General features: G+C 38.8%; 1 protein-coding gene across 2 annotated transcripts in view; it reads right to left on the bottom strand.

The window, feature by feature from the left end:
- SARNP (SAP domain containing ribonucleoprotein) overlaps nucleotides 1-26,501 on the bottom strand; it is a 49,692-nt gene that overhangs the window by 16,882 nt on the left and 6,309 nt on the right. For both annotated transcript variants that reach the window (XR_006409760.3, XM_026500325.4), the window contains exons 2-9: nucleotides 22,873-22,972; nucleotides 21,127-21,173; nucleotides 20,835-20,902; nucleotides 16,989-17,040; nucleotides 16,097-16,170; nucleotides 15,637-15,665; nucleotides 12,526-12,551; nucleotides 11,140-11,208 (exon numbers count right to left, since the gene is read on the bottom strand). Coding sequence is in view for 1 of the 2 variants with exons in the window: in XM_026500325.4 (XP_026356110.1) it covers nucleotides 11,140-11,208; nucleotides 12,526-12,551; nucleotides 15,637-15,665; nucleotides 16,097-16,170; nucleotides 16,989-17,040; nucleotides 20,835-20,902; nucleotides 21,127-21,173; nucleotides 22,873-22,972 (465 nt within the window). In the remaining variant the exon portion in view is untranslated. The remainder of the gene's footprint in view (nucleotides 1-11,139; nucleotides 11,209-12,525; nucleotides 12,552-15,636; nucleotides 15,666-16,096; nucleotides 16,171-16,988; nucleotides 17,041-20,834; nucleotides 20,903-21,126; nucleotides 21,174-22,872; nucleotides 22,973-26,501) is intronic.

Raw genomic sequence — 26,501 nt, 5'->3', positions numbered from 1 at the left:
GCCAGTCTGATTTTCCAAGGGAATGTAAGGTAAGAGTGAGGCAAAAAGAAAAGGATGGCACTTTATGGTCACTTTCCTGACTCTCACTGCTACACGACTGATGGTAGGATGAAAAAAAGAGGGTGGGGGCCTTCAGGCAATGGCAGATTAATAATGACATGGCCTTGACTTCCCTGAGGTAAAGGTTATGAAACACTCCAGGGTAAGTGGGCTTCCAATTTCATACTCTCAGGGTGAATGACAGCAACTGATGGTTTTTCTCTCAGAAACACTGCAATGCTTAAACACACAGCTGTCACCTCCCTGCCCCAGTTTCTGAAATTCATCTGAACATGTTTATTCCTGAGCCTTTATGCCAGCCAGACCATGAGGTGGTCCTAAAAACTAATGCACAGAGCCTAACTAAGCAAGACAAAAGTGAAGGGCTGGACTAGCAAAGGGTATGCCATTTTAGCATAAAGTGACACTCCAACACTCCCACTCACATAACAAAAAATACACCTCCCAATACAACAATCTTACCTACTCTAAAAAATTTTAACTGTGAGATCAGAATCAACTTTCTAGGGCCAGCAGGGTGCCAGGAACTTTAAAGCTACATGGGATTTAGAGACTACCAGGAACTGTATCTTCTCCTATCTTTACAGGATTTGAACCAAACACTCTTCTGAGCCACTAGCTCCCATCACTTTTTCTCTTTCTCCAAAACAAGCTCCTTCCCCAACCCCCACTCCTCTTCAACCCCAGAGGAGGTCGTCTCGGTCTTGCTCTAGCTGATTGTAGGACAAAGCAACGCAGGTGGAGGAAATGAAGGCTTCACACTTGAGACCCCCGGAAACCAAGTTTCTATTAAAAGTCCCCACCTCCCTCCCTTAAAAGCCAGGAAGCTGCTGCTTTTAAGGATAAGCGATGCAGAGCTGGCAGAAATGTCAAGAAGTCAGTAGAGGGAAGCTAAAAACTCTGAGGGGAGGTAAATGCTCTCTTAACCAAATATACAGAGAATGAAGGATAACAGTTACCTGAGCACTCAGAAATTAGAATGAGCACTAGGAGAACAGATTCTTTTCACCTGTAAAATATATCTATATCTACATCTATCTATATATTTTTAATGTAAGTTTTATGCCCAATGTGGGGCTCGAACTCAAGACCCAAATCTCGTGTTCTACCGACTGAGCCAGCCAGGCCCCTCACCTGTAATATTTTAAAATTCAGGTTTCTGGTTTCACCCCAAACTAATAAATCTGAATCTCAAAAGGAAGAGCTTAGGGAGATGTATTTTAAAGAGGGTCCCCTGGTGACCCTTATGTACAGCTATAGTTGGGAACAACTGCAAATGGCTTTGAGAAAGCATAGACCAAAAATAAATAAATAAATACATGCATACATACATACATAAATATATATATATATGTATATATATATATACACACACACACACACACAAATAAATAAGTCTGTCTATCTATCTATCTATCTATCTCACCAAGTCCAAGCAAAGTTGCCTCTCCACTCCAGTTTTCCTCCAAAAGCACCAGGGGCCTTCCAAAAAAAGTTTATGCTTCCTACCAACAGGGTATCTCAGCCACAGGGACGTAAGGGGGAAAAGAAAGCTATGAAGAAATCACAGGTGGCTCTAAGGAGCACACCTGTCTTGCCTGCCTTCATAGAATTCAAGTATAGGAACAGAGAGACTTTTTACAAGGGAGTTCAATACAGGAAAAACATGCCAAAACAAGACCAGGGAACTTCAGGTATGTGGGGGAAAGACAGAGGCAACGAGGTTCAAGCACACGAAGGTGTTTTTTTCCTTTCCCTGCAGAACTAATACGGAGTACAAGGGGAAATATCAACAAAGTAGAGAACAGATAGGATTTGTCCTAAGGCTTATGTGTTTTTTGCTCATTCACTTAACAGCACTAAAGAGGTCCATCACATAAGGCCTCTCTCATCTTACAGCTCTCTTCACCTCTAGTTGCACTTCCTCAACTACCTCATACCTAAGCATGAACATGGTAGTGAAAATTCTGTAACTGTCTCCTCTACTCTATACCTCAATGAACTCCTCACCCCGTACTTTTTAAAATCCAGACAGCAAGCACTTCAAACATAGTATCTTTCTCAGTAACACATCTTCCCTGCTAGGGATTTAAAGATTCAGTATTTGACATGAATTTCAAGTGTAAAATACCCTGAAAATACATTTCTATTTCTGTCCTAAGAATCTGCTCTAGGGATGAGAAGGTAAAATTTGGTTTAAAAATGTGAGAAAAGAGCAACAGAGGAAAGGGAGGGTATGAAAGGAGTAAATATTGTCTAGATCTTAACAAGACACCTCTGATGTTATTAAAAACAGGGCCTTTCATAGTGCCTGGCTGGCTCAGTCAGTAGAGCATATGACTCTTGATCTCAGGGTTACAAATTTGAGTCCCAGATTGGGGGAAGAGATTACTTAAAAAATAAAAAAAACTTAACAAAACAGGGCCTTTGCTAGTTTGCAAACATTACCACCAAATGTCCCCCTATAAAATATCTCCCAATCTGATGCCCTTCCTCATTCCCATTCCTATCTCTAAAATACTACCGGATTTTATCTGGCCTCCTTCAGCTATCAGGCATGAAAAGCAACTTTGCTACTAAAAATGAATATGTAAGAAAACAAAACTGTCATGTAATTACTAAATTTTACTTGAAAAAAAAAAAAAAACTTGAATTGAACCTGTATATATTTTCTTTCTTATTTTTTTAAAAGATTTTATTTATTTGAGATAGAATGTGCATGTGCACACCCACACAAGCGGGGAGTGGGGTTAGAGGGAAAGGGAGAAACAGACTCCTCGTTGAGCAGGGAGCCCGATGCAGGGTTCAATCCCGTCCTGGGATTATGACCTGAGCCGAAGGCAAACACTCAACCGACTGAGCCACCCAGGGGCCCCATGAACCCATATATATTTTCAAAAATAAAATGTTACTTCTCCTTATCAATGTCAGCCCAAAGAACGCTATCAGCAAAGTGTTAGCCTCTCAAGTATTAAAATACATCTTAAACATCCTTATATTGCTACAGCTCTCAGACCACAAAGAGCCTTTGAACACCAAAACTTCTTACCTACCCCACCCAAAAGCTAGAAATACACATACACCAAAAACAAACCAAAACAAAAACCCCAAACCAAAACAAAAAAACACCCCATAGTTTTTTCTCCCATACAGATTCTGAAGGATGGATAGACTTGGATTCAGAAAGTGAGCTCACATTTCACGACAGGCAGGGAGAGTATTTGAGAGCAATCAGACAGATATTAGATATTGCTATGCTTAGATAAGCCAGGCCAGCTACTGGGTTGCCCCCAAATTAGACATAGATACTGGTCACCCCCAAATTAGAGATACAACCAGATATACAATCAGATATAATATATTTACAAGGAAATTTTAAAAATTATTTACCTTATGTACCATGGGTGGAACTGTTTTTTTTTTTTTTTAAACTGACACTCAAGAGAATGATCCCATCTCAAGAACTTGGCTGACAGAAAACAACTAAATGTATTTAAAAGTAAAACAGACTCATTCCCCTCCTTTTCCAGACTGTATTTACTCTTGGGGAAAACACTACAGGGGGACCACAAACAGGCATAAAACTTGTTTTTTATCAAGTCATCAGGTCTGACATGTTAGAAGGAATGCAAAGACGTAAGTGGGGGGGCGGGACATTGAGCAAGAAGGATAGAAAAGAGAGTGCATTTTTTTTTTTTCTTACTACAAACTTTCTTACCTCTAGTTATTTGGATTCAAACTCAATGTACAAAATCATGTAAAAAAATAAAATGAAAAGGGAAAGATCCTTAGTGTTTTCAACCAGGCACTCTAGGGAAGTATAACCCTCTACCGGAAACTTCTCAAAGACCCAACTTATAGTAAACAGGGCAAAACACCTGTTACCATAAATGGTAACAAAGCATCAAAATTTTCATCTTGCTTCTACAAATTTTTAATGCTTTTCCTCTTAAAGTGTTCAATTTATATTCCTAACATTTCTATCCAATTTTTTCCTCATACAGAGCTAGTAAAAACTGTGTTTAAGGGTTAGAACATAGAGTGGGAGGGTAGAAGAAGAAACTGAGCAAAGAAAAACCTGACTCCTATTTCTCAAGTTAAAATTAGAATACATTTTCAAGAGCCCTGGGCAGGACAGAGAAAAATTCCATTCTGCCCCTTTGCTCTTCCAAATTCCTATAGCCAAGTGGCTCAACAGCAGTTGAATGGCACACATAATGACATCATTGATTGGAACTATAATAGAAGGGAGTGAGAAGAGCGGGTTGGGGGGGAGAGTGGGAAGGGAGGGAGGTGAAGATGTATTTGTGTTACAGACAAAAGACAAGTTCTGTTCCTCAGCAGGGACAAATGAAGAACCAGATGAGGGGATAAACTGAGGTCAGAGAGTTTTCCCTATTGTTTCCTCTTTAAACAGCTCCTTTACCACTCCCTCAAGGTTTGTCTCAGTGGGCGGGTGGAGAAACAGTAGTTTTTATCTTAGAGGAGAGAGGGCAGAAAAAAAGGCCAAATATTAATTTTCAAATTATTATTAATTAGAAGAAGATTTAAAGGACTGGTTAAATTTTAGTTGGGCCCCAAAATGCTGCAAGAAATGCTGAAACCTATGTGGATTTGGATCTTAGCTCTCCCTGAAATTCATCCTAACAGTTACTTTCAACTACCTCCATCTACTGAACACACACACACACACACCCACCCCATTCTTATTGGTTAATGTAAGTTAAAAGAATATAATTTTTCAGATGGAAGAAGCATTTTTGGGAAAAATGACAACCTAGAATGAGGGGCGGGGGTAGTCCCCCCAAATTCTTGCTCAGTGAAATACTCAATGAAATGTCTAAGAAGATCTACACTGAAGTTTTTCCCATCTACAATCCTACTATCCGCATTCTCTTGGTCTCACGGGACCCCATGAAAAAGGGAAGTAGAGAATTAAGTGGTGTACTTAGCCTAGGTACCGCTACTTGAGTATACTTTGGATGGAAAAGAATCCAAAACCACTTAGCAGGCTACTTCTCCAACTTATCTTGGGATCTAAATCTTCTACCACTACCCCTTAATAAAAAATATTCTACCAAGCTTCTCACCATAGTTTATGGTTCTTCAGGTTCTTACAGTACCATGTTGGCAATGTCCCATACATGGCCCCACAGCTCTTCCTTTGGAAAAAGTTTACATACACATACCTCAACTCTAACAATTATAGACCCTCTGAGAAAGCTGGTGACCAACTTCTAAATCCATAGTGTGAACTTCCTTCTCTCCACATTCCTCTATACCAAAACCCACTGCTGAAGGGGAAAAACAAACATCTCTTCATTTATTTCAGACGGTGGAAGGGAATACAGATAGAATCAAATAGGCCTTACAGAAGAGTGAACGGAGACCAGCCTACTCTCAGTTAGCCACAGCGAAATCTATATGCTAGGAGACACTGGTGCTCTCCTGTGCTTGGAACTGACTCTCTCTCACAGCTTTCTTCTTTGATATCTCAACAGGTTTCAGTGACAAGATCCTCAAAAATAAGGAAAGTCCAATATCTCTCTCACTCTGAAATGATGCATCCCCAAGCAATGGTGAGCAAAAATATATAATTACATGAAAGGGTCATGAAACTAATCACTGCAGCCACCCGAGAATCTTCTAGCTACCAGCCTCAACAAGATAATGATCAATGAAGAGATATTTAACTTTTTAACCTTTTTATATTCTTTTTTCTTAAAGATTTAATTTATTTATTTGACAGACAGAACATAAGCAGGGAAACACAGTGGAAGGGGGAGAGGCAGGCTTCCCACTTAGCAGGGAGCCCGATGTGGGGCTCAATCCCAGGACCCTGGGATCATGAACTGAGCTGAAGGCAGACACTTAACTGACTGAGCCACCCAGGTGCCCCCTTTTTATATTCTGACACTGTATAACACAGATCACAATCATTAGGGAAGAAAACCGGCAAAGATCACAACGCAGGAAAAGCAGCCTTTAGGGTTTATAGTCCTTAAGATAACCCATTAGAACGGTTACCTTAACATGAGCTACAAACAGGGAAGTGCAATGATATTGCAGTAGAGAAGCAGGGAAGATGTACTAAGGTAAACAGGGATAAAAGATGCCTATATTTTCTACTACTAATCAAGAACCAAGAAGCAGTAACACATGCCCCTCACATTCGCAGGGAGGGAAAAGAGTATAAACCACATTCAGTTATCTACTTAGTGTCTGAGCTTGGGTTTTGTTTTGTTTTTAATACTGACTTAACTGGATGTCCTATAACTTCCTAAAGTATCAAGTTTCACATTCCCAAATATGCCAATGTTTGGGGGGGAAAAATGAAAACAAAACAATCCAAATTAGCTATATCAGTTTACACCATAACTCTAAGCCCAGATTTAGTTTTTATAAAACTAATGTCCTATGATCATCATTTATTAACTGAGCTGGCTTCCCATCGATTCCCTCTATCCATCTCTCACTCCTTTCAAAGATGAGTTTTTTATGCGCCAAGCCAAGTCCTGTCCTTCACCAAAAGGACTAACCCAAACACCACTTCTCTTGGGAGGCATGGAAAACTGACAGAGAGAAGGAAAAACAAAACAAAACAAAACAAAAAAAACAACCAGTCAAGCACAAGACTGAAAACCTAGCTGGTGATCAATCAGAACCAACCAGGCAGAGGTTATTTATCTGGGTTTTGTTTTGTTTGAGGGGGTGGGAGGTTTCTCAGCCCATAGTCACCATGAGGCTTATACGAGAAAAGGCATGCCATTCTACCCTCAAATAGTCCAAAGAGTTGGAGGGGACAATTTACAGCCTCTTGTGTAAAAAATGTCTATAAATGCCAGTGCCATTCTTTGCCCTGTCACTTCTCATTATCCTAAACCAACAGGATTCTATTCACTGAGACCTGAGTTGGAAACATGAACGGACAGGCCTTTCTCGGGCAGGGAGAAAGGAGGAAGATGATTGAGGCGGGGGGTGGGGGGGGGGAGACAGCCAGATTTCTTTAAGTTTCTGTGTACTGCCTAACATGTATAGTATACTAGTGGAACTGAAAGCTGAAATATATGAGCAGTCTGGCAGAAGTCAGCCTAGGAAGAATAGCAGTGATTTGATAGCCTCAAATTTGTAATATGCTCAGATGTAAATCTAAAATATAAAGAAAAGATGACCAGACTATGACACATACACACACACAAATCAGTCATAAACACTACTGATCCACGGCTCACTTCCTCTCACACACTTTCTCTTTATCATATACACTGGTCTGCAGAGGAATCTACCAAAGAGAAATCGCAAGAAATCTGGGCCTTAAGTTGGATCAAGCAAACACAAATCCCATACAACAGATGTGACAGGAGGGGGATTTCTCATTGCCCTTTTCGGGATACTAGGAAGAAGAGACATCTCTACACTACCTGCTAACCTCCACTACTTGCATCTTATCTAACTGAAAGAGATCTGTGCCTAGAGAATTGTAAAAATTAAAGACAGGTGACCAAATTATATAGGAGGAGGCTATACTGGAACCCAGGATGAGGTGGGCACAGTATACTGACCTAGCTGTTCCATAAATACAAACTTAATCATGTCACTAACCTAGGCCAACCAAATACTAGGTAGCAAATCATCTCTGGTGATAGAGAACAGTTAAATACAAGATTCTGAACCAAACAACTCTCACTGAGAATGTAGCCAGTTGCGATTTCACGATTTGGATCTAGAACAACTAAGTTCTGGGGGAAAAAGTTACTTTAAAAAAAGAACAATTCCTTTTTTTATCTTACTACACCCTTTCCTCCAATTCTCTCCTTCCACATTCGCTCTGAAACTGCTTATATTCTACAGGCACTAAAGATACTCTACAGGCTACAGAAACAGTGGTCCAAACATGTGGTCTGATCAAGGATTTCTATGCCACTTCAAGTGTGAAAACTGTACAGAGATTTAAGTTAGGCTTGAATTGCCTAATATACATGCAGCTATTTAAATTAATTTAAAATTTCAGTTCACATTAGCTACATTTCAAGTAATCAATAACGACATGTGGCTAATGACTACTGTATTAGATAACACAGACTTATTCAAAGGAACAATATTCTGTAGAATATTTCCAACATCACAGAAAGTTCTACTGGACAGTGGTGGACACCAAAATATCAGCATTTCTGGGACATTTTAATGGTTTATGGGGCAAAGTAGAGCAAACTGTTGAAATCAGGATGATTCTGAAAATCAGGATTTATGATCAATGCAAACGGAATCTATGCTCAAAGAGAATATCTCAAAAAGTCGAAAGTCTCCAAGCAAAGTGGTCCCTGGAAGAAATCATACATACACCAGTACAGTGCTACTCAAAATGTGATCTGCCTCCTGGTGCTGATCCCCAAAGTGTTTACCAGTCTGCAAGAACTCCAGAAACTGTGAGTGCTTGGAAACTTCCAGAGTAATTTAACACTGCTGTGACATTTTTACTGTATTTTACAAAAGTACCACTCAGCAATGAATTAGAAAAAAAAACTTTTAAAGTAAGCTCTCTGCCCAATGTGAGGCTTGAACTCACTCACAGCCCTGAGATCAAGAGTCTCACGTTCTACCAACTGAGCCAGCCAGGAGCCCCGACAAATTACAAATTAAAAAAAACAGTCTTGGGACCCCTGGGTGGCTCAGTTGGTTAAGCGTCTGCCTTTGGCTCAGTTCATGATCCCAGGTCCTGGGACTAAGTCCCGCATCGGGCTCCTTGCTCAGCAGGGAGCCTGCTTTTCTCTCTGCCTATTTCTCTCTCTCTCTGACAAATAAATAAAATCTTAAACTTAAGAAACAAACTAGTTTTTTGCTACAGAATTTGAGCAGCACTACTCTAGAACATATGTATGGCAATGAACATCATCTGAAAACACAGCTCATATAGTCAAGAGTTTTACCAATTACCATTATCTGATTACAACCCTTCAGAGATTTATTATTATTTTTTTAATTTATTAATTTTGTTTAGTAATCTTTACACCTAGCATGGGGCTGGACCTCACAACCCCAAGATCAAGAGTCACACACTTCACCACCTGAACCAGCCACACACCCCAACCCTTCAGAGACTTAAAATGGGAAATGAAATCTTATCAATGATCAACTAAAACACAGAAGTTACTTGACACAATTAAAGGCATAAAGTCAGGCGGCCAACAGAACTGAACTAAGAAGAAAGTGAGCATTTATTAAGGGTCAAGGTGTCAGTATGTTAGATAATTTCATATTCACAATTACTTACTCTTCACAAACACAGTGTTAGGTATTTTTCCCCGTTTTATAGATGAGGACCAAAGAAGTTTAGTAATTTGCTCAAAGTCACAAAACTAATAAATGTATCTCTTCATGCTTTACTTAGCTTATAGACTAAAAATGAAAGCAAGTCAAATATGGAGAAAGAGTCTAAGGAAGTGAAGTGAAAAGGCTAATATCCCTGTAATGAAATACTATGAAAATAACTCAGGTGGGCAGTATAAAGTGAGGGGCAAAGTCGTCTTAGTAAAGTGTCCATATGAGCTACACAGTTGGGAGATATGATGTTCAATTTTGTTAATTTTGATGGAACACATACAATTCTCTACAGTGAGTTACTGCTGAGATTCTCAGACACCTAGTCTTAAAAGGAGACAGATGAGAACTGGGGCCACAGATCCAAGCACCCTTCCCCTTAGCAATCTAACAAAACACAAATGACTTGGTTTATAGTATATTCTTCCCAATTAAGCTGCATGTGCTTTAAGAATCATATACTCTGTCTACTCTCAACTCCTGAATTTTTTAAAATTTCACATGAACTAGCAAATATTCCTACTGACCAAGCTGGGCATAAAGACCTAATGCTATGCTTCTGGTAAACATAAAAAAATGTAACCTAAAAGGAAAATGGAGCAGTTGCGTATAAGGTTAGAAGTCCCACTGGGGCATAAGTGTTTACACTTTTTAGTGCTCAGTTTTTCTCCTGAGCAAAAATGTTAACAACTACTGTCAGGACAGTGTTTTCCAATGGATTTTAGCGAGCTAAATGCTTCCATACTCAGTGGGAAATAATGACCTTTTAAAAAAGTTTATATATGTATGTAGGTATGTACGTATAGCCCAAGATCAAGAGTCACATGCTCTTCCAAATGAGCCAGCCAAGCACCCCAATGACTTTTTTTCTTTTGATAGTTCTTCTGGTTTACAGTAGTATTCCCTTAACACTGCCCTGACTTCAACAACCAAGAAACATGCTTTCATTCTCACAGAACACAGATTCATAAGAGACCACCTGCTCAAAGCAAACAGAAGAATCCTCAGCATTCACTTCAACGGCACGTGCCTGGCCAAACTCCAAACACAATAATGCCCTATAGAATTGATCACTCCACACTGCATGGTGTCGAAGTCACCTTGCTTAATAAACTCAATAATGTCAGTTAGTACAGTGGCAGAAAGAATGAAATAACTTTCTCGTTTTTGTTCCAAAGAACCTTCAAGTTTTGTTTCTAGGTACCTTCGGACCCAAAGACAGAATTTTCTTCCCCTGTTTCCATTAAGGCTATAATTAGAGGGGCGCCAGGGTGGCTCAGTCCGTTGAGCATCTGTCTTCAGCTCGGGTCATGATTCTAGGGTCATGGGATTGAGCCCTGCATCGGCAGGGAGTCTGCTTCTCCCTTTCCCTCTGCCCCTCCCCCTGCTCATGCTTGCACGCGCCCTCTCTCTCTCTAATAAATAAAGTCTTTAAAAAATTTTAAAAAGACTACATTAGAAGTTTAAGTAGATGTAGTAAGTTTTTAACATCACTGATTACAACATCTTAACCAAGAGAAATACAGACCATGTTCTAATAGCTTGGGTGGAAGCTATGAAAAAAATCTGCAGGGGAAAAAAAAGATGCGCTATGTGAAAGAATTCCTATAACGTAATCAACAGTCAGCGAGAGGAGGTGATAGTCAAAGGACTTCATGAAATGAAGTGCTGAATATGAACAGCTAGCTATATTCTCAGGACAGTCATTTTCAGCCTATGTAGCCCCCAAGCTGCTCTAAGGTGGCAAAAACAGTACTTTACCTTTCTGGAGATTGAAGAGACATTCAAACCGAATCTTTGAGCTCTTTCCTTTAGTTTATCCAGGTTAACCTAAAAAACACAGGAGGAAAAACCCGTATTTAAAAAAAATTAAAACAGAAAATACAAAAGGCAGAAATTACAGTCCAAAGCTAAGAGTTCAAACAAGCCTACAATATCAAAGATACCCTATATGCCACATCAGGACACTAAGCAGCACCCATCCATGCCACTAATTATTAAAATACCTCTTCTGGAATGCAGTAAAAGATTCAACCCAGCCTCCTTTGTTCATCAAAGGTGGCAAGAGCCTAAAGGGGGTTTAAGATCAAAGTAGGCCAAACACTGCTTAAAAAAGCAAATATCTAAATAATTACCTCCAAACAAGTCCATTATTCACAGTCCAAAATCATTAAATGCTATACACAGCCTCTTCAGTCGTTCTTAACTCTATACCCAGCTCTCCTTTCTTCAAAAGACAAATTTACCACGAGTACCCAACTCAATTTTCTTCCTCCCTTTTTTCTTGGAAGCCTTGATATACAAAAGACTTACTATCATAAGAATGTATAGGACATTTTCGTTACTACTACTGCTGCTGCTACTCCTACCTTTCAGCTTCATTCCCCACATCACACTGTAACCTCAAGAGCAGGATTTCATAAAGCCAAACATATTTCACCCACAGCCTCTGTTTCCATTTTCTGAACATGCCATCTAGTCACAATGGTCTGGAAGGCATCTTATTCTACGAGTCTTTAGTCTATGATTTAGTGTTAAAAAATACCAATATCGGGGCGCCTGGGTCGCTCAGTTGTTAAGCGTCTGCCTTCGGCTCAGGGCGTGATCCCAGAGTTCTGGGATCGAGCCCCACATCAGGCTCCTCCGCTGGGAGCCTGCTTCTTCCTCTCCCACTCCCCCTGCTTGTGTTCCCTCTCTCACTGGCTGGCTCTCTGTCAAATGAATAAATAAAATCTTAAAAAAAAAAAATACCAATATCTACCAACAGAGCTCATAAGTTGCTTCCACAGATTTGCTTGTGGTAACTAAGAATTAGACATTTTTCAGAGCCCTTAGACAAGGCCTAAAACTACAGTAACATAAAATGAAGAATTATATGGACTGTCCTCTAGCTAACAAAACCTACTCATTTTTTCAAGAGGAATGATAGGAAGGAAGATGTCTATAGTGACTTGGAAGATGTGGCAATTTTTCTGACCTCTAGTACTCAAACAATCCATTTTATTCAGAATATAAAACAATGTATTGAAAACAAGACAGTGACCAAATTCGTATGATCTCAGAGATTCCTCTGATTTGAGGAGCTGTTTCTAACTTTAAAACCAGAGTTAAGATTTGTCTCTCAAAGTATAAAAAAAGATTTCTTACCATAGGCTTGGCATCAGATGACAGACCTAAAGAAGCAAATAAAAGTTTTATTTAACATTTTTAAAAATCATAAAGGAAGCTGACAGTCTTCAAATCAAATTAGACAGCACAGAAAAAGTATACAGGACAAATATCCTTTATCTTACGATGAGGGGGGACAAAAGGCAAACATTGCATCTAGAGATGTTTGCATTCACTGCTGGTGGGAACGTAAAATGTACAGCCACTTTGGAAAGCAATTTGGCAGTTCCTCAAAAAGTTAAACAGAGAGTTTACCGTATGACCTCGTAATCCCACTCGTAGGTATACACCCAAGAGAAATGAAACCATACAATCTGCACCAAACTTGTATATGAATGTTCATAGCAGCATTATCTATAGTAGCCAAAAAGTGAAAACAACCCAAATGTCCATCAGCTACTGAATAGATAGGTAAAATGTGGTGTAACCAAACAATGAAATATTATCCAACATTAAAAAGAAATGAAGTACTAATGTATCCTACAACACGGACAAACCCTGAATACATTATGCTAAGAAGCCAGTCACAAAAAACTACAAATTGTACAATTCCATTTATAGAAAGCAAATTTATATGCATAGAAAAAACGAGTGGTTGCTTGGATGGGGGTGGAGGGAGGAATGGGAACAACTGCTAATGGGTACAGGGTTTCCTTCTGAGGTGATGAATATGTCCTAAAATTAGACTGAGATGATGATTGTAGAACACTGTGAATACATTTTTTAAAAACCACTGAATTATATACTTTAAATGAACGAACTATATGGAATATGAGTTACAGGCTCAATAAAGCTGTTAAAAAAATCACTTCTGGACAAAGGAGCGGAGCTACTATCATAGTAAATTAAAATTACAGCTGTTTAAAGCCAATGTCCTATCCTGAAATTATCACTAACAAGCAAGCAGTAAATTGGCCTGTAAGCCCAACCCCAATCTAAGTCAATACTTCTTCACTTAAAACTTTTCAGGGGCGCCTGGGTGGCTCAGTAGATTAAGCGGCTGCTTCCAGCTCAGGCCATGATCCCAGGGTCCTGGGATTGAGCCCCGCGGCAGGATCCCTGTTCAGTGGGGAGTATGCTTCTCCCTCTCCCTCTGCTGCTCCCCCTGCTTGTACTCTCAAATAAATAAAATCTTCAAAAATTTTTTTCCAGAATTTTAAGTCATTACACTCTTGCAATCCCTAACTCTCCACTGTAAACATTCAGGTACAGATTCAACTTTTACCATAATCCACGTGCTAGGAACTGTTAGATGTTTTTATGTTCTCACGCATAAATGAGAACATTTAAATTCCTTTCAAATGTTGCTAAACTCTATTCTTTTAACAGGTACTCTATAGATTAAGGATGTTAGAATTACATGAATGATACTGTAAATGTTTTTTTTTTTTTTTTAAAGATTTTATTTATTTATTCGACAGAGATAGAGACAGCCAGCGAGAGAGGGAACACAAGCAGGGGGAGTGGGAGAGGAAGAAGCAGGCTCATAGCGGAGGAGCCTGATGTGGGGCTCAATCCCATAACGCTGGGACCACGCCCTGAGCCGAAGGCAGACGCTTAACCGCTGTGCCACCCAGGTGCCCCTGATACTGTAAATGTTATCAATACATTATTTTATTCATCAGCTTTCCTTTTTAGACTATTAATTTTAACTTTTGTCTTTCCTCAAATAGCACCACCTAAGGTCTTTAGTAAGTTTTGCTGTATTATCACCAATCCTACTGCATCTCTCTTGATAGAACTAAAAGCCAGAAAATACCTTGTTTCTAAAACATGTAGTGAGGGCGCCTGGATGTCTTAGTCAGTTAAGCATCTGCTTTCAGCTCAGGTCATGATCTCAGGGTTCTGGGATCGAGACCCATATTGGGCTCTGCACTCAGCGAGGAGTCTGCTTCTCCTTCTACCTCTGCCCTTCCCCCCAGCTCAGGCTTCTCTCTCAAATAAATAAATAAATAAATAAATAAATATCTTTGAGGAAAAAAAATAAAGAAAACATGTAGTGATAGCGGCCAGAATTCTGCTAGTTTTTTAAAAAGCAGAGAAAAATGCTAGATCTTTACAGGACATTTTCTTAACACACTTCAGACAGATCCCTGAGAAGACTAAAGTAGACTAAGAGACTACATTTAAAATTTAAGTCTCTAAAACTGGACTGTTTTTTAAAAAGTAACCTTTTTCCTAATTTATTACAAGATAGGTATTAATTGCAGAAATTTTAAAAACAGACAAGCAAAAAGAAATCACTCAAAATTCCAACAACCAGAGACAATGAGTATTAACAATTTAGCACATATTCCCTCCGACCTTTTTTTTTTTTAATTTTTATTTTCAAGTAAACTCCATACCACACATGGGGCTCGAACTCACAACCGCAAGATCAAGAGTTGCATGCTCCACCAACTCAGCCAGTCGGGCACCCCCCAAACCTGTTTTTCTATCCATATATGCACTTCTATTACCAAAAGGGAAATATACTAATACAATTTCATAATTTGTTTTCACTTAATATTTTTCTGACACTCTTCAATATCATTTTAATAACAGCATAATCTACTATACTTTGGTTGACATTTATTTAACAAATTTCCTATTGTATCTTACCTTGTTTCTAGTTACTGATCACAAAAAATAATGCTGTGATAATTCTTATGGCTAACTAGGTCTTTAAGCATATCCAACATTATTTCCTTGTATATTCCTAGAAGTTAAGAATGTTGAGGTAAAAGATACTCTCTTTTCTCTTTCACCACTTACACTAGGCAGTATGACACAGGGCAGGTACGTAATTACATGCTGACTTGAGACACTAAAATAAATAGACAAGGTACCAGAAACTTCTCTAAAGATGTCCAAGAAGAGGACAACAAATGTTGGCACTTCCTCCTATTCTCTCATAACTTCAGCACCTTCTCTAAATTCCCCAGGAAGGCTTAAGTATGGTTTTACCTAAAGCAAAAAAGTGAATGTTATAACCTCTTATAGGTTTCTAAAGCTAACAAGTTTACCTTAATTTGGAGAAATGAAATCTGTTGTGACAGAGAAGTTAAAATATAAACATAACTTTTTTTTTAGAAGTCTCTGTATTCTTACCTTTTGATGGAACTGAAGAAATTCCAAATCTGTAGAAAAATAAACAAGCTAAATTTTAGGAAGCTGTTCACACTCCTGGTTGCCTGTCTCCGTGTCAAGTGTACATATGGCACTTCTTGCTTGTGATCTCAAGACTTGCAATCATTAGCTAATTCTAACAACCCCATGAAAGAGGTTCAGCTTACTCTTTTTCTCACCAAGAGACCAGAGAATAAGTTAAAAGGAAGCCTTATCAAAACTGGGAGTAACAGTCAGTTCCTGACTTTTACCTATTATAAAAATCCGTCTACAGCTACTACATCCGAATCAGCAGAGAAGTTCTGAACAGAGCCAAGAAAGTGTTTCTTTTCAGCAAGGGCTCTATTCTACTTAAAATCAACAATTATATTTAAAACCTAGGATCATACCCCGCCACCTTCATACTAGCACTGTCTCAGATCCAAAAGGCTGGGACACTCACCTTGCTGCCCGGGCAGCTTTCTTACTCTCCAAGCTCACAGGTACATTGAATCGTTCAGCTCTCTTCTGCATTCTCTAGGTGATAAAAAGACAAAAGAAGGGGAAGAGAAAAATTAATTTCTATTTTCCTTCTTTAAGGAGAAAAGTTGCTTAGAAATGTGTATCTTTAGAACATCAGGAGTATATTTCATAAGGTCTAAACCGAGAATACCAACAATCCTAGAGGATATCAGGTTGTATCCACCCAGAGCTTAACTCAACAGCCCTTTCCAGAAAGCAAACACAAAAGACTATTATTACACCCATGTCCTCAAAAACAAAAGGAAAGGAATAAAATAAAACCTACATTCTGCACGAAGCCAAGAAGACAAAAGCTGTGTTTGGTTGACCTTTGAAAAGGGATCAAAGGAACAGCTTGGTTCCAACACTAGTGGTACTCTTTCAGCTAGAAATGAAGCAGCATTGTCCTATGTCATCACTACTTAAAAGGTACAAAAAAACCCCACACAGATCTCAGTTGAAGACGTTCAGAGATCTTGACACAGAATCCAGACAACTTTCAGTCTTACCAGCTATCAAGTAGTGACATCTTCCCTTATTACTTTTCATCTCTTCCAAGGTACTATCCTCCCAAACTATAATCTAGTTTGTAAACATCTTAAAGAGAGTTACCACCAAGGCCCAAGGACTATATACAGAAAGACTACAGATTCAAAGGTGACTATGCCAGTCCAAATATTTTCCCAAATGAAGGTGGTAGAAAAATATATCAATACCAAAATCTGTCAATACTTACTTTCTGCCTGTAAGTCAATTTTTTAGTGATTATACGGTAGAATAAAAGGTAAGAAACAGAGAGAGACTGCTCTTCTACTAGGGAGCAGAATACCTACCTCAGTCTGTGGTATCTCAGATGTAATTTTTACCACTTTCTTCTCTGCTGCCCTGGAAAAGAAGAAAGAAATTTTTTTAAAAGCAGAAAACTTGATATTCTAACCCAAAACTTTAGACTGTATAAGAATGCACCTGAATCATGTCCTCTGTCCCATATCTCTCTATTACCCCTTAATCCAAAAAAATATGAAGCCCATTAGAACTTCAGTTCCTTGAACTACCATCTACTGATAAGAGTTCCAATAGTAGACTAACCTACTTTGCTAAACTATAAAAAAAGTAATCAGGAAAGAAGGCTGGTTAAATATATTGGGCTGGAAGGATACACTCAAAGGACACCAGAAACCATTTCTTTTACTTTCAGGAACCTTACATTTACTTCTGGACTAATGACTATTCCTCCAACCCTCATTTAAATGGCAGCTCTCAATTTTCATCACAACAACAATTAACGAGTGCTCTATAAGCTCTGGTTTCCTTCTTTTACAAATCCCTTATTTCTCCCACGGGGACTGTAGCTCCAGCTGGAACAGTCAAAGTGAGACAAATAAAAATGCCAAAGGGAGTGGGAAAAAAAAAGGCTAAAGGGAGTTTGAATTAGGAAAACATGGTTAAGTTACTAGTCAAAAGGTTTAAGAGAAAACAAAAAAGGGGGACCATCGGGGCGGGAGACAAAGTTCGGAAGTACCCAGGATAAATGGAAGGGCATTAACCTTCCACCAAACAACTCCCATAAAACTGTGGGTCATAACCAGTCTCATTAAGGTCCCTCATTTAGAGACATAGGCAGCCTTTGTTCCAATATCCCGGACACTTTTCCCATTTGATGCCCTGAAAGGTAGTAATGGTTTAATGGCATTTTCAGAGGAAGCAATTCTGGGAACAGGAACTTACTCTCTCCATCCTTTTGTTGGAGGTCCCTGGACTGACAGATAAGCAATGGGTGCCCCCTGCTGACCATAACTACATCCTACAGTATTTAACTGCCCTGGTTAGGGGTAGGGGTGTGGGAGGGACCAAACGAGAAACAGTAGCATATTTCTGGAGAACCTCAAGTCAAAGATGAAGGGGATCTCCTTTTGAATGTTTGAAGTACCTAAATTAGCCTTAAAAAAAAAAAAAAAAAAAAAATATATATATATATATATATATATATATATATATATATTTCTTTATTTAAGATTTTTGTTTGACAGAGACAGCGAGAGAGGGAACACAAGCAGGGGGAGTGGGAGAGGGAGAAGCTAGCTTCCCGCTGAGGGAGCCTGATGCAGGGCTTGATTCCAGGACCCTGGAATTATGACCTGAGCTGAAGGCAGACGCTTAATGACTGAGCCAACCAGGTGCCCCTAGCCTTGAATGTTCTCAAAGAAATTCCTGAATTCTCATTTCCTGGTCATCCATACTTCTCCAACCCTCTCTCTGTCTTGTTCAGACAGAAAGGGACACTGAAGTTTAATGTTTTACTTGAAGTCCAATGCCATTAAGACAACAGTGTTCTCCACCAACCCCAAGCTAATGACTTTCTTCACATCCCCATCCTGAAGCATAATCACTGTAGTATACCTCATGGCAGAAAGGGAATCCCAGAAAGGACGCTTCTTTCTGTGTTCCAGCTCCCTCAGGCACAATTAAGCTCAAGCAATAAATACACATCACATTCTGGAACTCATGGGAAATTTATTCTCTTTGCTGAGAAATTTCTCTCCTACCCATAGTCACATATGATACATTCTCCAACCTATAGGGACCCAGAACCTTTCTGAACATACTGTAGTCTAACCACTACTATTACTCTAAAGAGCAAAATCACCCTCCCAACTCACACGTTTTCAATTTCCTTGTTTAGAAATTCATTAATATGGGGTGCCTGGGTGGCTCAGTCGTTAAGCCTCTGCCTTCTGCTCAGGTCATGATCCCAGGGCCCTGGGATCGAGCCCTGCATAAGGCTTCCTGCTCAGCGGGAAGCCTGCTTCTCCCTCTCCCACTCCCTCTGCTTGTGTTCCCTCTCTCGCTGTCTCTCTGTCAAATAAATAAATAAAATCTTAAAAAAAAAAATTCATTAATAAAATTTAAGTGCTCTTATATGAGAATTACACATTTTACATATTCTAATGATAATGAACATCTACAAATTTTTCAAACTTCATTGTTAACCCACACAAGCCAATTATCACTGTATTTGCCTCGTCTTCCTTCTTGCTCCAGAGGTCCCCAAAACATCACTACTTTAAAGGTGTTCCTAAGCCATTTCTTTAAGGCATTATATCTAAACATAAACCTCCTATGATGGAAGATAACTAGATGGCTTTAAAAAACAGTATCATTAGGGGCACCTACATGGCTCGGTCAGTTAAGCGTCCAACTCTTAATTTGATTTCAGCTCAGGTCATGATCTCAGAGTTGTGAGATCAAAAGCGATCAAAGGAACAGCTTGGTTCCAGGCTGCATCAGGCTCTGCACTGCGTGTGGAGGCTGCTTAAGATTCTATCTCCCCCTTTACCCTTCCCTCCCCTTCCTAAAAAACAGCAGTATTATTAGATAAAATCTAATGAAACATTAAATGTACATCCTCTGTGATGCAGCAAATCACTGCAGGGAATTTATCATACTGACATACTTGCATAAGTATAAAAATAGTTGCACAAGGACATGCAGCACTGCATTTTTTGCTATTATGAATTATTTAAATGTCCATCAACAAGAGACTGGTGAAATTACTGTTCATCCATAGAATGGAGTACTATTAGGTGCTAGAAAGAATAAGGTTCTAAGATGTTAACTACTAAATCTGGGTGGTAGGTATATAGGGGTCTACTATACTTTTCTTGTAACTTGTGTATATACTTGCAATTTCCCATAATAACAAGCTAAAAAAAGAGACCTACCACTTACAAAAATAATCACCCCATTTCATATGGTTGATGTGAGGATTAACGAGAATACATGTAAAACATTTAGAATCCCATCTTTATATAACAAACATTAAAATAAAAACATTACTGTAGGACACAAAAAGATCTGAGAAAAATCAAGAAACCCATAATATGCCTAGTGTGTATATGTATCTGTATATACACAAACTCCCCATGTATCATTCTAAAAGAATATATTGAAAAACCTCTGGGAAGTCAGATGAGGGGTGGAGACAAGGGGTACATAATTTTCAATTTATATACTCCTCTATGCAGTGCTTGACTTTTCACTAGCACATATATTGTCTTTTGTAACACATAAATACAGCTATGAGGAACAAAAATGTTAAAAGGATTCAATTGTTACTAATGTGCTAGACTTGAGAGCCCCCAAAAATGATGTTATGATCAACCTTTTGTTTTTGTTTATGATCAACCTTGTGGGATAGTTTAAATAAATCAAGGTCCACTTTCCACTCTAGTACTTCGTTCCCCCCTCCCTCCACTGTAAATCAAAAAAGAGAGAAGATAGTGTTACCTAAGAGACATCATCTCTGCTCAGCACCCTCCTCCCTGACAAAATTCCTTATACACAGAGAATCTAGATGATTCTCTTAGAGAAATCTAGATGATTCTCTATACAGAAGAAGAATCATCTATTACGGTGCTACAACAAAGGCTAGAACTAAACTCTATCTGGGCTTGAAGTCTCCTGGTCCTAATTATCTATTACATAATGCAGAGACAAACTACCTTGCTTCACCGGAACCAAATACTTGAAATGAAGTAGACTCTTCTGAAAATGTATGATCTAACGAGAAATGAAAAAGCCAATGGAATATGTAAGAGGTAAACAGAGTGAAAGACTAAACCCTCCAAAACCCAGAACTATCTGCCCTGTACTCAGATCATAAAAATCGGGATAGTTACACATCAACAGTTTTCTCAGGGGGTTCTTCCTCTTTGACAGGCAGTTCTATGGGCTTTGGTTCTTCTTCCTAAAACCAAATGAAACAATAGTTAATATAAATGAACAGTAAATACCCATCAATAAAAGAATATGAGAACTCAAAAATGAACCAGTTTTTCAGAACCTTCATTCCCCCTCTATGTTCCCCTAACAAGTTAGCATTTAAGCCCTCTAATGATTGACATTAAGCAATGTGGCCAAGGTAGCGGCACGTTGCCAGGCCAGTGACTAACCTTACTCTCTCCAACTCACCTCTGTTTCATCTCCCAGTACATCTTCTTCATTTGCCTCCTCTTCAGCTAAAGAATATTAAAATATTCAGGTCAAGCCCTGCTAAAAAACCATCTTGATCACTGTACTTAGGCTAAAATTATAATCATTGTGCTTTCCCAAAATAAAATTCAATAATGGAAGGCAGAACTGATGTTCATAAAATCTGCTTCACATGGAGATGATAAAACTGTATTCTCTACCTAACATTACTATAAAGTTGAACTCCAGACAGACTGAAAAACTGTAATGAGGTCAAACTATAACATTAATAAAAAGTAACGTGGGAGAGTATCCTTGAGATTTAGTGGTGGGGAAGGATTTCTAAAACAAACAAACAAACAAAAACCCCCAAACACCCCTGAAGCAAAAGTAATATATGAAGAATTACAGATTTTCCAAAACTAAGGACACCACCGAAAAAGAAACAAATGACGAAGAAGGTATTCGTGTCTAGAACCAACCGGGAACAGTTACCAGAAATATAAAATAAATGTCTACAAACTAAAAAGTGAATTAAGGGGAACCCCACTAAAAAGACAGCAAAGGAGAAACCCTAAGAACCATGAGCACAAGAAATGTTCAAACTTTTTAATAATTAGAGGAATGTAAATTGAACCAAAAGATTAGAAAAAATTAAGCCACTTGATACAACAGCGCCAAGTTTAGGTGTGTGGAGGAGATACAAGAACCCTCGTCCACTGATGATGAGAGTGTAGATTTATAGAGCAATTCTGGAAAACAATTTGGCAGTGCTTAATCATATCAAGTATACCCTTATGAACAGATATTAATTAGCAATCTCACTTGTGGGTATATATCCCAGAAAGACACTCACACAGAATTATACAGGAACATGAAAGAAGTAGTCTAGGAGGCAATATAGGTGCTTGTCACCAGGTGAATTAAGTAAAATGTGGTGGATTCCATACATGACAGAACACTATGCAGAATTCGAATCAATATACTGGATGACTACACAGCTACAGGCCACACAAATATGAATATATCTTAAAAAAAACACACGGTACTTAGAGAAAAAAAAGTGAGAAGTAAAGTAAGGCTATGGCCTCACTGCCAATTATATAAAAATATTGTATACCAAACAACACTAGATGGTTTACAAGGACAAAGACAAAAAATACATATCAAGCACATTAGAATAGCTGCCTAAGGGAGCTGGGGTAAACGGAATGGGTATAAAAGGAAATAAATAAAAATTAGAACAGGGACTTGTACAACCTGGATGATAATATGCCTTAAATAAAGCTGGTTTTGTTTGTTTTTAAAGATGGAATTATAGAATGTCAGAGTTAGAAGGGACCAGAGATTCCTTAGGTTTTCAAGAGTGGCAACATTTGTCTCATTTCATAGATCAAGAGATACCTAGTCATGTAAATACTGATTATTCAAAGTTACTGAGTAAATTTCTGGCATAAGGGGAATCAGAATCCAAATCTTCCAATTCTCAGTCAAATGATACTTGTTTTAGCATACTTCCTTTCAAACAATTTGCTGACATAAAATTTAAGATCTTAAAAAAAGGGGGGAGGGGTGTATTTCTTTGCTTTATAACCACTGTTTTGGATGATCAAGAGTCTTCTTGACAGAGTTAATTAAGAGCTTACATCACCAACAACCTAAAGGAAAAGGAGAAATCTTCCACACTGGCAGAGCCGAAAAATTAATCCCTTCACTCACATCCCTCTGCCTCTATAAAACACTCACCATGCTCTTCAAGATATGCCTGGAGCCTGTTGATGAGATCTTGTTTTATTCCCTTGGTCTCCAAACCACGAGCAAGACATTCCTGCTTTAGTTCAGCAAGCTGAGGAAAAAGAATAAAGCTTTTCCTTAGTTAACAGAATGAACCTGGTTGATTTAAAAAATAAAATAAAATAAAAAGTTCTCACAAGAAAAAAAGAAAAGTTCAAACCCAAACTATTGCTCTTAAACCCACCAAGCCTCCAGATTCACAAAGTTGGCCCACTTCTCTCTAATGATATTCAATATGCAAGAAGACTTTTCTAACAGATGGTGAAGAATAAATGTCCTACTTTAATAGAATTCTTACCTATTCATGCAACTATTTATTGTTACAAATCCCCAGGTATTTCTGGGGGGGGGTGCCTGCCCCCCATTACTGTACCAGCTAACACATAGAAAAAATGAATCTCTAGAAAACCCAATTATCTATAAAGAAGATTCTTCTTACTATCTATTATCCCAGATCCTTTACTGCAATTTATTACTCACGTGCATATAAGCCTCACCACTGAAGAATTAGGTAGACGCGTTAGCTAGTTTAATGTCCACAATGAATCAATTAAAGGATCTACATCAAAATGGAAAAAATATCTAATGGCAAGCTATCAAGTTCTGTGGAAGAGTTTTAAATCAGTAACTTGACTAAACATATAACAGGGTATGCTTATCGACTCTGCAGACAAAAGGAGGAGGAAGGAAGACTTGACGGATTACTGACAGAAGTAAGGGGCAGGGAGGGCAAGAAGCGGAGCTCTTGGGGCGCCTGGGTGGCACAGCGGTTAACCGTCTGCCTTCGGCTCAGGGCGTGATCCCGGCGTTATGGGATCGAGCCCCACGTCAGGCTCCTCCGCTATGAGCCTGCTTCTTCCTCTCCCACTTCCCCTGCTTGTGTTCCCTCTCTCGCTGGCTGTCTCTATCTCTGTCAAATAAATAAATAAAAATCTTTAAAAAAAAAAAAAAAAAGAAGCGGAGCTCTTCAGAGAGAACAATGAGCCAAAAAGAAGAGTCAGTTTGGAAGGACTAGGTATGCCTATAAAGTATTACATTTATATTCAAAACTTAAATTGTTCAAAAACCAGATGAGCAAGATCTGACTCAACAGTAACTCAAAGAATAAAGACCTCAGGATTTTAGACGATTACAAGTAGAAAGAGGGTTAACAGTATGATTTGCTAACAAAGTAATTCTAGGTTATGGTAACTGAAAAACAGAATCTACATTAAATGATTCTTTATCTGATTCTTATTTTAAGAACCATAATGACATGCTGATCAAAGGAGAACAATCAGGAAAAGGAAGGCTCCAGAAATCCTATATGCAGATCAGTGCACAAATAGATGGGCACTGAAAGGAGACTTCACTGGCTTTGAAGTATAGATCTAAGATCAACCAGGAGAAGTCAGAAAGCAGATCCCTATAGAAGAAAGAACTTAACAATCAAGGGAATATGCTAGGCATCACTGGAAGGCTTTCAACCAAGGGAGAATTTGAAAATGGAGAGGGGAGCTTCCCTCCCAGTACAATGACTGGGCAGGTGGTGCACTCAGTGAGAAGGTCAGGCAACCAGGGATACTGTGTGGAGAACTATCTTACTCAACAAACCAACAGCACCCTTTACTGAGAAACATAGTAGGTAAATTACCCATTAAAAGCATAACATGGCCTCTTCTAAAGTCACCTGGGTTCAAATTTTAGCTTTACGACTTACAGCTGTGTAACCTTGGATGACTAACTTAACATCTCTGTGCCTCAGTTGCCTATGAAATAGGGATAAGGCAACAGTACCTATACCATACGGTTATTAGGATGATTTAATCAGTAAATATTTGTAAGGCATTTACAATAGTGCTTGGAGCTAGTAAGCACTCCATAAGTGTTAGACATTGGGTGAAGGATTAGACAAGATTAGACAGAATCAATGCTTCTCAGATTTCCAAATTTCACAGATCAATATATTTTTAATTAGGCAGACTGATGGAGCTGCCAGCTTTTTATAATATTCCAGCCAGATGGACTGATACGTTTGTAAAAAAACAATAAAAACCAATTATGAGAAAACAATCACACTTGGATGTAGCACTGACGATAAACTGCTATAAAAGCTTCTAAAAGCTTACTCAAAAAAAAAAAAAATTTTTTTTTTTTTAAACTTATCGCTAACCAGTAACAGTTCATGACCCAGCACTGGCCTTCAGACCAGTGCTGAATACCATTAATCTAGAATCTAGACTCTAAGTGATCTCTAAGGTTCATTTCTTAAGAATCCGAATCTTTCCCACATTGGTACTTTATTTCTTCATTTTCTTTCTGCTTCCTGGAGAACAAGGCTTTTGATTTTTGTTACACTTTAAAAAGTTTCATTGGTTTGGGGCACCTGAGTGGCTCAGTCGGTTGAGTGCTCCGCTCTTGGTTTGGGCTCAGGTCACGATCTCGGGTCATGGGATCACGGGGTCTGCTTGAGATTCTTTCTTCCTCCCTCTCTGCTCCTCCCCCTGCGTGCACATGCATGCTCACTGGCTTGTGAGCAGTCTTTCTCTCTCACTCATTCAAATAAATAAATAAAATCTTTTTTTTTTTTAAGATTTTATTTCTTTGACAGAGAGAGACACAGCGACAAAGGGAACGCAAGGAGGGGGAGTGGGAGAGGGAGAAGCAGGCTTCCCACTGAGCAGGGAGCCTGATGCAGGGCTCGATTCCAGGACGCTGGATCACGACCCGAGCCAAAGGCAGACGTTTAACGACTGAGCCACCCAGGCGCCCCAATAAATGAAATCTTTAAAAAAAGTTTTGTTGGTTTGTTATAGAAGTATTATGTTTACTGCAGAATAGTTTGAAAACTCTGAAAAGTACAGAGGAAAATAAAAGTCTTACATAACCCCAACAAATGGACATCATCAAACATTTTAAATATATCATCTGTGGGTGTGTATTTAGAAGGTACTGGTTATTTACAAAGCAATACAACTTCTTTATTTCTTGTAACCTCAATCTTCCTCAGAAGCCTCCATTCCTTTTTCCTCCCTGGTTTAAGTTAACACTTTTCAGTAAATATTCAGGCAATTCAAAGTTCAACGTTCTAACAAAGTTGTTCCTCCCTTCTCTTTCCTTCCCCAAATTCCGTCTAGATAAAGCCAAGGTTTACAAAAACTCCCAGCTGACAGGGAAATGGACGGTGATGGTTTCTGCATAGGCTGCTGATCTAGACTTGGGAGAGGACAGATTGGTACAACTGGTAGTGTAGCATGGATAGCATCCATCACTGCTGACCACTTACTGGCCCTGCCACTGCCTTTGGTCACTGAAATCTCAGCCCCCACCAGTTCCCAGTACCTAACCCCAGATTTTTGGCTCATTCATAAGGAGGTCAATAATAACCTACTGTCATGTCACAACACCTACATCATTCATCTCACTTCGTCTCATCATGTAGGCATTTTATCTCATATTACAAAAAGGGTGAATACAGTACAATAGGTATTTTGAAACAGACCATATCCATGTAATCTTTATTACAGTATATTATAATTTTTCTATGATTATTGTTCTTAATCTGTTACTGCATCTAATTTATAAATTAAACTTTATTATAT

Source organism: Ursus arctos, unplaced genomic scaffold (assembly GCF_023065955.2).
Source record: "Ursus arctos isolate Adak ecotype North America unplaced genomic scaffold, UrsArc2.0 scaffold_21, whole genome shotgun sequence".
NCBI classification, from domain to species: domain Eukaryota; kingdom Metazoa; phylum Chordata; class Mammalia; order Carnivora; family Ursidae; genus Ursus; species Ursus arctos.
The sequence above is the reverse complement of the archived record's forward strand: the minus strand, read 5'-3'. Positions and strand labels throughout refer to the sequence as shown.